This window comes from Syngnathoides biaculeatus, chromosome 7 (genome assembly GCF_019802595.1).
Source record: "Syngnathoides biaculeatus isolate LvHL_M chromosome 7, ASM1980259v1, whole genome shotgun sequence".
NCBI lineage: Eukaryota > Metazoa > Chordata > Actinopteri > Syngnathiformes > Syngnathidae > Syngnathoides > Syngnathoides biaculeatus.
Window position 1 is genome coordinate 8,003,644 of NC_084646.1, and position 13,451 is coordinate 8,017,094.

General features: G+C 44.2%; 1 protein-coding gene across 2 annotated transcripts in view; it reads left to right on the forward strand.

The window, feature by feature from the left end:
• The window catches only part of LOC133503426 (single-stranded DNA-binding protein 3-like), a 29,632-nt gene that overhangs the window by 6,105 nt on the left and 10,076 nt on the right, over positions 1-13,451 (forward strand). The window contains exons 5-7 of one of the 2 annotated variants that reach the window (XM_061825068.1): positions 10,279-10,368; positions 12,477-12,551; positions 12,769-12,831. In XM_061825068.1, the coding sequence (XP_061681052.1) occupies positions 10,279-10,368; positions 12,477-12,551; positions 12,769-12,831 (228 nt within the window). The remainder of the gene's footprint in view (positions 1-10,278; positions 10,369-12,476; positions 12,552-12,768; positions 12,832-13,451) is intronic. The other variant, XM_061825069.1, reaches the window with a different exon arrangement.

Below are 13,451 nucleotides of genomic sequence, written 5' to 3' on the forward strand. Positions count from 1 at the left end.
CTGTGAGGCTAACGCTTTACTAGCTTAGCCACCGTGCCGCCAGAAATGAGCACATTAGGGTAATTTTAAACCCTCAAGCAAGAGTTACTTTAACAAGCACAGAGCAGCAACACGTGCATAGTGTGAAACAATATCCGGAGGGATGTAATCTACCGCGTGATCTTGGGGTAAAATGATTATTTAAAAAAAAAAAAAAAGAAAGAAATTAACGGGATGAGTCTGTGAAAGCTGCGGACTCCGGTTTGGATCCCCCAAGGCGTTGCTCAATGTCCAACAGTTGACGTGCGTTAGATGGCAAACGAGTTTAGACCGGATCGACAGCTTTTGCCGGTCGCGGCCAAAGCGGCGAACTTCGTTTAACCTCACTGCTTTCATAATGGGATCAATTAAGTGTTGTTTGAATTTTATGCAATAATTACTATGCACATACCTTTGGTACTGTACACAAAAGAGTATTTCCCAACCCTTATTGAGGCAAGTTATATATATGTTTTACATGAGAGGGAAAAAAAAATCTTGGCATCACGACACCAAATAAAAATGTCACACAAAGTGCAGACGTGGATTAACTACTGCATGTACCTTTTAGGATCTAGCGGGAAAGTATTTGATTGCTCTGCCAGTCACAGTACGACAAAGTTTCCAGGACACCCTGGTTAGTGTACCCCCATACAATTGCGGTTCGGTATTTGGGAATGTACCTATTCCTGGATATTTTTGTGGGGAGGGGGCTATCTTCAGTTATTCACCCCTAAAAATCACCCTATCCCGCCTTTCAGTGGTGCTGGTGTGAGTTGACGAGCTTCATTTGGACAAAAGCGGTCCTCGACGCTATCTTTTGTCGTTTATAGGCAACTAAAGTAGAATCTTTTTGCAGAAGGGGGCGCCCATTTTGAGCAGGGGTACATGGGAATTTTTTTTTTTTTTTTTTTTTCATCCACTGCACAAATTTTCACTTTATGGAATGCTCTCACATTTCAATGTATCCATCCATCCATCCATCCATTTTCTTTGCCGCTTATCCTCACAAGGGTCACGGGGAGTGGGCTGGAGCCTATCCCAGCTGTCAACGGGCAGGAGGTTGCTAGCCAATCATAGGGCACATCGAGACAAACAGCCAAACTATAGTCTATCTATCTATCTATCTATCTATCTATCTATCTATCTATCTATCTATCTATCTATATCTATCTATCTATCTATCTATCTATCTATCTAATCTATCTATCTATCTATCTATCTATCTATCTATCTATTTTTTATTTAATTTTTCTCACAGGAAGCTTGGAAGAGTGTCTGGGCCAACTTTTTATGAAATCCATCTTGTAAATGATGGGAAACAGATCCGATCAGATAGGTGACGTTATTGCAACCGATTTTAGATCAGCACAGTTTTTGAGTTGAAGATCTCGGCTCGTCACGGCAAAAATGGCAACACGTTGGAAGTTGGACAAGGCGAGCGAGCTCACACGTGCTTTTTGGTCGGTAATCGGTGAATAGTACTTGAAAGATCGGTGAAAATGTTCTAAAACAGCCGGCAACATGGGGAGCTCTGCTTTGAAAAAATATGACTGTAAGATGTTTTTTTTTTTTTTTTTTTTTTTTTTTATACCATTTGTACTCTAAAGCTTTTTCGGTTATCTCGCCCTTTCGGTGACGCATCCGACGGAGGCACTTATTAGGTTTCTGGGAAGCCGTGCTGATGTCAGCGTGTCCCGAGTCAGACCCGTCGGTACACGTCGAAGCCCATTTAACCTGCGACAGAATAATCTCCGTTGATTGGTGGCGGAGAGAGGAGGCGGCTTTTTGGTCCACTCCGCACGAAGTGACCGACACCTTCGTGATTGCGTTACGTGCGTCCTGTTGATTATTACGCTGCGTTTTGTAAGATTTTATCTGCTGGGGTTCATATCTGCTCCGTGAGCAAGCGTCAATTAGAATAGTCGAAGGTTTAGCGGCGTCAGCAGAAAATGACGACCGCTCGCCAGCGCTCGGGGGGAGAGAGATGGGCTGCGGGGTTGGGGGGTTCCACTCGTCACACAGGAAGGGGTTGGTTAAAATGGCGACGTAGGTTCGTCTCTTGGCAGATAGTTGTCATGGTAACAACGGGTCTTCTGGTGACCTAGGAGCTCGGAGCGCGTCTGCAGAGGCGCGCTGCCCTTTAAATAACGACACGCCTTGTTGTTTTTTTTTTTTCCGATCGGAACCTTCGTTGTTGTTCAGATTCGTGTCCTCGGGTTTGAAGATGTGTTCTTGCTCCAGGACTTCAAATTCAAGCGTTAGAACACGTGGTCCAGCGCTCCAATTTGCATGTTTGTCGACTTGACTGATGACGGGTCAATTTGTATATATTTTTTTTTTTTCCTCCCTCTCTTTCTCTTTCTGTCCGTGACGAGACAAAATTTGATTTGAGAGTGAGTCTCTGAGGCACCGTCACTCTAGTGAAGTGGAGGAAAAAAAATGGAGCGACCAAACCTAAGACGTGAAAACTTCATATTCTTTAAGAGCATATCTTCTTTAACAGCAGCTATTGACTTAAATCTGTACAGTATTTATTCTTACAAAAGAGATTTAAAGCATTGCATTTAGAGGTGTTGACAAAAATTTTAAATTGTCCAAATTCTCAGATTTCAGCCTTTCAACAGCAAATATTTGGTTTCTAATGGTCTCCACAAACATAGAATGATTTGCATTAAATCAAACTGAAACGTAGAAAACAGCAAATAATAACATAGTTATAGTTTTTATCAAAGTTTTTATGGACCAAATCTGGGTTGTACACAATCCATTTTCTTTGTGCATTTTCTTTGCTATCAATTTAAAATAATGTCCCGTTTTTTAACAAAAGAATACTTTTTCTTTTTAATACAACTAAGCGTAAAAACACTATTGTTAATAATTGTTAATCCATTATTATAATAATCATTAGTTGCATCCATTATCACACAGGTGTCAAACTCAAGGCCTGGGGGCCAGATCGGGCCCGCCACATGATTTTATGTGGCCCGATAAGGCAAATCATGTGTATCGACGTCCATGATTTTTGTTCAAATCTGCACCCAAATTTCAAATGCTTGATTTCCGATTCCAAAACTAGTCTAGAAATGTGCCAATATGATGAGGCGCTTAAAGGTTTTTATGGTTTCACAGTCATAACGGCCCTCTGAGGGAAACCGCGACTACAATGTGGCCCGCGACAAAACTGAGTTTGACACCCTTGCCTGATCACGTCTACTCATTTCCAGGGGTTAAGTTGGTAAAGTCCTCAAAAAAAGCAAATAATAAAAACAAGACGGAATGAGGAAGTTCTCCAATTAATACGCCATATCAATAACTAGCTCAGAGGTGCTAGGTAGCAAAAGAAACGATGGCCATTTTAGAAAATGCACAAAGTTGTGGACACGTTGGCTGTAGGGAAAGTAGAAAATCCACTCACGGTTTGAGAAGTGACTACCAACGGTTTCAGTTACGTGAGACCACATTTGCAGTTCAAGATAACCCAGCTAGCGCAGCGCCGGTCAGATAATAACGTTTTTCGTCAGCTTTTAGAGGACTAGGTGGACTGAAATTTGGCAGAGGTGGCCACCACCAAGTTTTATTTGGAGAGAAAGTTCTGGTATCTTTAGGGGAGTGAGGTGACACATGTGGGTGGTTTTGGGGGGGGGGGCTAGCGTGTCTGTGTGGACAGTGCCAGTGCTTGTCGCCATTGTCTAGGTGTGGGGGAGGTGTGTTTGCGCACGTCGCTCCGCTGGCCGCCGACCGCTCGTAAAGCCCCGGTGCCGCCCGACGCCGTATGCTCCCCGAGGGGCCCCGTCGCCATGGCACCGCCGGCTGATTGATGGCTGTCACGGGAGGCGAGGGCCAGTTTGGGGGAAAGAAAAGGGGAGCGGCACCGTGGCATATGCCCAGCATCCACCAGGAGGAGGTGACACATTGCGGGGGAGGGGTTTTTGGCCGGACCGGACCTGGGGGGGAGGGGGGGTTGGCGGATAGTCGGGATCCAGGGGCTTTTACGATGTTGAGGAATGGTTAAACATTTACAAGCTAAACACAGGGCCTTGCTTCTTTGCACTGTTGATTCTAACGGAAGAAGAGGGACTCTTAAGATCTGGATTCAACAGTTCTTCTTCTTCTCATTTATTCTTTTAAATGGGCTGTGTTTAGAAATCAGTCCCGACCCACGATTATAAACGTAGCGTCCCAAAACGTGAGTTTGCCGTTTCGTAATGATGTCCAGATTTGGAGTGAGTACAGTGAAATCGCCGCTAATTTATGGGTGATAAAATGGCGAAAATCCTTGGGTAATTTAATCATGGGAGCCCGGGCGTCAATGACTTAAATAATTGAATTACACAAAAGAAAGCAAACTCTGGGCCTCGAAGCGTTGCGTGGATAATTTTTCCACATGGACTAACGTTACGCGTGTTATTGTGCAGTCACGTGTACCGCTACATGTAGAAATGAGTTGGGGGGGGGGGGGGGGGCGATGTCGGTGAGCCAGGAGGAAAGATATCGTCAAAGACGGAGAATCTCTGAAGTTTGGGATCATTTTCACACTCAAAAACGATGGTCAAGTGCAGTGCGTCTGCTGCAAACTCCAAATTTTGATGCAATCTGGCGTCACCAGGCAAGCAAAGGCGCAATAATCATCACCGCACGCCGGCTAACGGTTTAGCACGCACGCTACATTCTCGTTCTATGACGCCCGAGCCCCTTTTAAAGACGTACACATTTAAAGTCACAGATACTCCAGTAGAATGTAAGGCAGCCGACCTCAAGTGGGCAAAAAACGAGACTTGCGCATCACATGCATGTATTGTTTCATAATGCAAAATGTATTTATTTTTAAATCCAATTCATCAATGGGAAAATTGATTGAATGATCCCAATTGACTGACTGAAAATGTTTTGTGATGGCCTATAGAAGCCATAGGATGAGTGCATTAGATGTGTTTTTTGCCTCAACATTAAAACATTGAATAGGTGAGTTTTTAATTTTTAACAACACACAAGTTACTCTCCAAAGTAATTAAGAAATTTTGCGAATGCTCAACCCCAAATGCGATGGGTTTACTTTTTCGCTAATCCCTTGTGTAGTGGCCATAATGTATCCCAAAATGCATCTTCAAATGAAGTGAACAGTGGAAAATTAAGTCGAAAAGCAATATACCCTGCAAGCCGTCGCGCCAATACAGAAAAAATGGTTTTCCGTTTTGATTTTTGACATGACATAAATTAGCTAGCGTTGTGGCATGGAAATAGCTTTTAAGTAGATGAAAACATCACAACATGGACAAACAAAGGGCTTTCTTTGGGGTCATTTTGTAAAATACAATAAACTGTTATTAAAATGTGTATTTTTCAATATTTAGAAAGCAGCTCCAGTAGCAGACGTCGATCCCGTCTGACAAAATTTTTACGATGTTTGTCTAGTAAAGTGATTCCCAAACTGTGTGCCGGGAGCGCTCTTCAGGTGTGCTGTGGGAAGTTATCCAATTTTATGTCATTGCTAAAAAAAAAAAAAAAAACATTTATTTCCAAGAAATAATTATCTTTATTCATCTATTTATGCCTGTGAGGAACAATGACAGACAGAACAAAAAAATTCTCTTCTATTAGATGGCAGGAAGTACATCCAGTCACGAATCTATCCATTTTTGTTGATGTGCTGTGGAATTTTTCAATTTTAAAACATGTGCCTTGGCTCTATAGAGGTTGGAAATGACTGGTCTAGTGCTCCCAAAAATGTTTTTTGTAATTGACAGATGAGTGAACTGTATCGTCTACTATAGAAAATCCTCTTGCGGTTTTTGTCTTTGTTGTTGAATTTTGACCTTTTCCAGCCTCCTTCACTGATTCAAGGGTTCTGAGACGGTTTTGCCCAGCCGGCTGCTTGTGTGGTTTCTAAGTGCACATATGTACAGCCGAAATGACTCTAACCGGGGAGAAAGAGGCATGGGGGGGGGCGCTCTGTGTTTAAGAGGTCCCCTAGGAAGCTGTGAAGGAAGGCCTCGGACAAGAGCCCGTAGCCCGAGGCAGGGCTGAGCCCGAGACATCTGCCCCCCCAACCCCCTTTCCTCTTGCACAGCGTCTACGCCGAGACGAGGTTCGTTTAGGCTGAGAGCTCCATCGGGCTCTTTATATCAGCCCTCCAAGCACAGCTGTCGACTCGATTGGGAGAAATTGACTCGAGAGCCGGCGGCCTTTGTTCGGGTTGGGACTGGATTCTGTCGTTGGTATTTTTGTAATTATAATTTTTTTCCCCAATTGGCAGCGGATTGGTTGAATTTTAAAGGCTAATTGTTGGGATAAAAGACTGGCGGAAGAACCAGTAAATGAACTTTGCACACGTGTACTTACCTGGCATAATGTACAGGTATGAGAATGTGCGGAATAATGTAATAATTGCTTTCCAAGACAAAGGTGCAGTTGGCTGAAAACCTCATTTTTGTATATTTCTCTCATCGTGTAGTAAAGAAATTGAGTGATTTGATTAATCATTGCAGGCCAAGAGTCTTCGCTCATCGTCAAAACAAAGTGGGGGGGGGGGGTGCACAGTCTGAAATGCAAGTACAATTTGTGTTTTGAAGTACTCCGGAGATGCGTGTTTAAAAACGTGACATTCGGAGACACGTTTCCATTGTACATGCGGAAAAACACAAATGTGAAACTTGTCGTGGAGTGAACTTTTCACCTCGCTATTGAGTCATTCTGTAAATAGCTCACGTGTCGACAAAGATTTTTTACTTCCTGGAACTGCGAACTCTATTGAAGACTGCTAGTAACATAAAAGTCAAATGTGATGCTAATGCCTGAGGAACAGGAATTACATGGAGTAGCAAAAGGCCCAGTGACTACTGAGAAGTCTTGGACTTGGTTCCCCTCTGGACTTGACGCTGGGAAAAATTTTGATGCTATGAACAGTTGAAAAGCTAGCATCTCTCATACTTGCTGGTGTTTTCGTTACGTGTGAATTTAGACTAAAATCCTCTTTACTCAAAACCAGCAAAATGTGACAAAGCAGTTTAGGACAATTTAATCACGCACACAACAATACAAGACAAACACGATAAAACACAAAATAGGAGTTCGAAGACCTGATAGTCGAGGAAACGACGAATAGTCACCAACGTTGAACGAAACTTCCCAAACAGGCCAATGTTCTTTCCAGCGAGTATTCCAAGTAAACGAATGTTCCAGAAATGTCCAAACGACGAAAGACAGAAGGCGTCCGTGTATTTGTCCCAAGGTGCGGTGGTAAAATGCCGCGTTGACGGTCTTTCTCGTCCTTATATAGGCACTCCTTGGAACATTCCAGAATTACGATCACAAAAGATCCACATCATAATAAACTAAAAGCATGAAAGGTAAATAAAGAGAATAAAGATTTTCTCTTCTGGGAAGATTTTCTGGAAGATGTTGGCACGTGTTGTGGGATGAATTCTCGCCGGTTCATCCAGATTAAGCAGTTTGTGAGGACCGGAAAGAGGCCCCACAATCTCAGTTGTGCTTCAGACCAACTGTGTTTGGTATTGGCTTCTTCCGCACCAAACTCGCTCAAGCGGGTCTGTACAGATCTTCTAGAAGAGGTAGAAGGTTCTCACCAAATTGAAGGGATTTAGCAGCCAAAACGGTAAAAAGGTATTCAAAATTCTGTGAAAACGAAGGGATTTAGCGCCGTTCCCAACTCGGATGTAGATCAGATTCTCCACGCAATTTCTTAATCCATTCGAAAGTTTCTATTCTCTTCATCTCATTGGGTTTCGTTTTGCCCCCCTTCTTTCAGAACATGGACTGGATGCGGATCTTGATTTCAGCCTCTATGTTCTGCCATATCAATCAGTCCGTGTCCTCGAGATCACTTAAACTGTTAGCATCGGGACCGTTTCGGCCACCAATCAAATTTCAAATTCGTCCTCGCGGGGCCATCGCAGTTCCCCTCGATGACTTCAACCGTTTTCTATCCACTCAACTGCTTCAGATGTTGTACGCGGTATGCAGTATTTGCGTGCTGTCATATTGTGTTTTCGTAAAAATCAAGATAGTGACGCTATGGTGGATGTGGATCAAGTCTGGTAAGTCCCCACGGAAAGACCAGGTAGCAAATATAAAAAAAAAAAAAAAAAATGCGAAAAAGCCTACTCGGGTAAACTGCGTAAAGGCAGACCACTCCCTTGAAATATCATTTTTCGTCATTTTTGTCCACTTTTCCCCACCTCACTGTCCTGTAACACCAGCGTGTAAAGACTTAGAAAAGGCACGTCTATGTGCACGCGATTGTGGCGTCGGGGCCTCGAGTTCTCGTTCCGGCCTCACTTCTCTCCCGGCCGAGGCATTTCACAGTAGCCCCGCAGCGGCGGCCAACGTAGATATAATTAGGGGGAGGTGCAGTCGATACAGGGGAGTGTGTTGGCTATTGACCAGTAATGTCTTAGCCCCGGAGGGCTCCAGACAGCGTTTGCATATTTGAGCGGGGCCGCTCATACTTCCATCCTTCCAGCGTCGTCGTAATCGCTCCCATCTACACGACCGAAATGGAGTCGAAAAGGGGGCTAGCTCCTGTTCCGTCGCTCCTCTTCGGAAGCTAAACGACACCACCGCTCAGAAGACATTAGCACATCTCATGTTGCCTCCGCTACAAGGAAGAACAACCCAGGCAATTAGGAGTGTGTGTGTGTGTGTGTGTGTGACCAAAGCAAATGGCACATTAGCGAGTTAGGCCTGTGGTTGCGCAGGAAATCGGTCCGGTATGCGTTCGCCGTGTGGCAGCACTTTGGAGCCACTGACTCACTCGCTGAGTCCCTCCTGATTGATTCTTATCTCATTCGCTACATCATGGATCAGCAGGGCTTCAGCTTTTGCCTCGGGGAACAACGCATCAATGTTTTGAACCGTTCGTGTCAACGCCGAGTCCGGTCCATCCCCGTTTGTCGCGGGGGAAGATCGATAGACGGTCACCAAGCAGGGAACATATCATTTAAAATTAAACGGGGGGGAAAAAAGCTTTAAACAAATTGAAATGTATTACCCTAATTTTCGGCCACTAAGGCACCGACCCTTTTCACACGGTTTCAAACCTGTGGCTTATGCGGTGATGCGGTTAATTTGTGCATTTTTTCTAACGGCCGCAAGCGGGGACTCAAGCGGAAAACCGGTGGAATATATGTGCCGAGGAAGTGACTTTTACCCCTCTTAGCGCTGCGCCAGCATTAGCGATGTGCTAGCGTGTTGCTGCTGTGTTACTGCCACGTCTCAGTGATTTTTACCGGTATATTTTTTTTTTAAACCGCCCCTGTTAGCACCATGCTAGCGTGTTGCTGCTCTGTTACTGCTACGTCTCAGTGATTTAGTTTTTTTTTTTTTTTTTTTTTTTTTTTACCGGCCCTAATTGTGCTGTGCCATAGTGTTGCTACTGTGTAGCTGCCGTGGTTGTGTGTTTTTTTTTTTTTTTTTTTTTTTTTTTTTTTTTTTTTTACTGGTATGTTTTAATTTTATTTAACCGTGTTCTTGCTATGTTAAACTAAGCGAAGGTATTAAAACTGCAAAAACTCTTTCTGTGTACCGTTTTTAACTTTTACGTCTAAAGGGTAAGCGTGACCTAACCCGGAGGAATATATGTGCCAGGAAGTGACTTTTACCTGTCCGGCCCTGTTACTGGTGCGCTAGCGTGTTACTGCCGTGTCTCAATGATTTTTTTTTTTTTACCAGTATGTTTTTTTTTGTAACCGGTCCTGTTAGCGTGGCGCCAGCTTTAGCGTTAGTGCGACGGCGTTAGCATTAATCTCTCCGTGTACTGTCTTTCTTTGTAAATATCTCGTGTTTCCGTATGAGTTTCAATGTGGGCACTTGCGGCATTTACACAGGGTTATGTACGTACCAAATGGTATTTCCTTTACAAATGTACCGGGTGAAGCTTATAATCAGGAGCGCTCTGTAGGTCGGAAATTACGGTAACTCTCTTTAAGACATAAACAAACAAGCATGAATTAAATTGAAATTACAGAACGTATTGACGTTTCTGCGTACATGAACGGGCCTGGTGGGATCCCATCTTCGTGTGAACGTCTGAGCGACAGCCGTAGCCAACAGCAGCCTCCGTGTGAGTCTGCTCGTGGCGGTTTACTCTTTTTCTGCCGCTCAATATATGGCTGAAAAGCGCAAGATGTTGGCATTCCTTTCCCCACGAGAGCCCATTAAAGCGCAGTACGCGTAGATGACTAATGACGTGTGAGTGATCATGACTTGCTTTTTTTTTTTTTTGTCTTCTCTGTTCGTCAGAGTGCAGCAGCGGCCCCCAGCCCTGTCATGGGAGGGATGCCCCCTGGTGACGGCATGCCGGGAGGACCCATGCCGCCCGGATTTTTCCAGGTCAGTGAAAACCCCCCTCCGCACGGATCTCAGGCCTTTTAATGTACGCGAAGCCCAGAACGCTGCTCTTTTCTTCACCGCTTCAATGTTCAAGTCATCTCAAAGGCCGGGCGATTACATGATTTTATTCGTTTATATTTGTCACAAAGATTTTTGGTCATTTTTAGTAATTCCTTAGCGGCTTTTGTAGTTCAAAATGCGTCCCCGCTTGACTTGCGCTTCTTCCTCGAAGTCCACGAGTTTCGTTTCGGCTCAAAGAGAAGAAGAAGATCCCACTTTGTGACTCTTCCATTGGCTTCCGGCTTGTGTGCGCTCACATCGGTGTCAAAATGTTTTTGTTTTTTTTTTCTCGAGGAATTAGCATGAACACATAATGAGTCACCTTAAGCGCCGTCTCGTTTTCACAGAGTTTACAGCCAGCTTGGTACAGTAATTTAACCCCTCGCCGATCCTCGGGACGTTTTGTGCCATTTTGAGCTCTGATCAAAGTGGACAAGGGGATGAGGACGCCTTTTTGTACTTGTTGCCGTCCTTGACTCTGCCGAGTGAAATTGGAGTCAACGTTTGGGAGATGTTTAGTATGCGCAAGCCTGTCCGGTACTGTAAACAGGCAGGCGTGGCGCAGCCATTTTCCCTAATGGAGAAATGGACGTGCGCTGCACCTACTGTTAATCAATATCTCATGAAGCTCGACTCGTTGGACGAGTGAAACAAAGACGTGACATTCAGTCTGAAGAGATTCTTTAAATATGTTGCCTCATTTGTCCTTACAAAATAATCATCGTTCCAAAAAGAGTAAAAATATATTTTTCCCGTTTTAAACAAGGCTTTTAAACATGCTTGAGCTTGAATGATACGCGCAGTATCAAATATTCATTATATTCTGCAGATTTTATCTCTTTACTGAATTAAATATGCTTAAACTTGAATGATACGTACAGTATCAAATATTTATTACACTCTGCAGATTTTAACTCTTGACTGAATTAAATATGCTTAAGCTTGAATGATACGTACAGTATCAAATATTTATGATACTCTGCAGATTTTAACACTTTACTGAAATATATTATAATACACAGGAAAAACTTGAAAGATGCGCACACACACACAATCATTGTGTCTATGGAGCTTAATACTAAAACAATGCAAAGCACCATGGACGGGCTAACAAATAGCATCGGCGTTGCGGTGTTGTAATCCTTTAAGCGGCAGACATCAGTGCACAATTGGTGGGGCAACATATGTAGACATAATGTGGCAATACTCAGAATATATTGCCCTCTGCAAAGAGAAACAACAGTTATTGAGAAGCTGTGACTGTGTCAATGCATATCCATATGTCTGTATTATACTGCCCCCAGCTGGTCAGTGTGGGCACACCAAAAGAAGCTGCATCATTTCCATTGAATTGCAGCAAACAACTGACAAAAACTGTGAAATTCTGTCCGTTGTATTTAATTGTCATGACTGTATGTTTTTAAAAAAGTACAGTATGATTGAAATACCAAAGATTTTTTTGTCAGGGGTTAAATAAAACCCGGCTGCTAATGTAATGAACAAGACGTGAATCAGTTTGTGTTCGTATTAGTTCTGCGAACGAACATTTTGACACCGACGTGAGGACGCGCACGCTTGTACGCACGCCAGAATCCGATGGTACCGTCTCACAGTTCTCCTTCAGATCGTCAGCGTTAGCTACGTACGTACTGCGCGTGCGAAATGTCGCCGTACGGGTAATTGCACAGAGCCTAATGGATGCTATTATTTCGGGGGTGGGGGGTGGAAATTAGCGTCGATAACACGCCGCGTGCAGCGAGGCTTCTCTGTTTCTTGATTGACAGGCGAGAGAGGCCACTTCCTCTTCCCCCGTTCGAGTCCGCTCGCACGCTTGCGCCTCTCCGCTTAGCATCCTGTGCTGTGTTCGAAACGTGGTAGCGAGCTTATTCTGTTGTTGCATTGAAAAACTTTTTTTTGTTGGCCTCTTTCACTTTCCGACTGTCCTCTGCCCTGGAGTAACCCTGCTTCTCTCTTTCTGTCTGTCCCTTCGTCCCCCCCCCCCCCCCTCCCGTCCTCTATTTTGCCATCATTTTTGTGCAATGCCGCAGGGTCCTCCCGGTCCCCAGGGCTCTCCTCACCCTCAGCCTCCTCCCCCTAACAATATGATGGGACCCCACAGTCAGGTAACGCTCCCTTTCCCTCGCTTACCCCACCCCCGCCCACCCCCACCCCCTTGTTCTCCATTTTGCTGTCTGCAATCGGTTTTAGGGCACCGGCTGTCGGTGCTTCACGCTTGGCTCTTTTGTCTCAGCCTGACGCTCTAAGCCCGCCTCAGTGCCTGCACGGTGAAAAAGAAGGAAATGCAAGTTTTAACGGCGGTCTCTCTTGTTTGTGTCACAGTCCTTCATGTCGCCTCGCTTCGCCGGAGGGCCGAGAGGTCCCCCCATCAGGATGGCAAACCAGGTAGAAGGCAAAAACACTTACAGAAGCAGAGTTAACGAGTGCTTACAGTAATTTCTCGAGTATAATGCGTCCTGAGGTATAATGCGCATCCCCAAAGTTGACCTAAAAAAAATCAGGAAAACCCTTCTCCCATTGTACAATGCTCATCACCAATTTGATGCAAATTGCAAAAATCTGTAAAACCCTTCTACCAATGTACAATGCGCACCAACAATTTTCTGCGAAATGCAAAAATCAGGAAAACCCTTCTACCAATGTACAATGCGCACCAACAATTTTCTGCGAAATGCAAAAATCAGGAAAACCCTTCTACTAATGTACAATGCGCACCACCAATTTGCTGCGAAATGCAAAAATCAGGAAAACCCTTCTACCATTGTACAATGCGCATCACCAATTTGCTGCAAATTGCAAAAATCTGTAAAACCCTTCTACTAATGTACAATGCGCACCACCAATTTGCTGCGAAATGCAAAAATCAGGAAAACCCTTCTACCAATGTACAATGCGCACCAACAATTTGCTGCAAATTGCAAAAATCAGGAAAACCCTTTTACCATTCTACAATGCGCATCACCAATTTGCTGCAAATTGCAAAAATCTGTAAAACCCTTCTACTA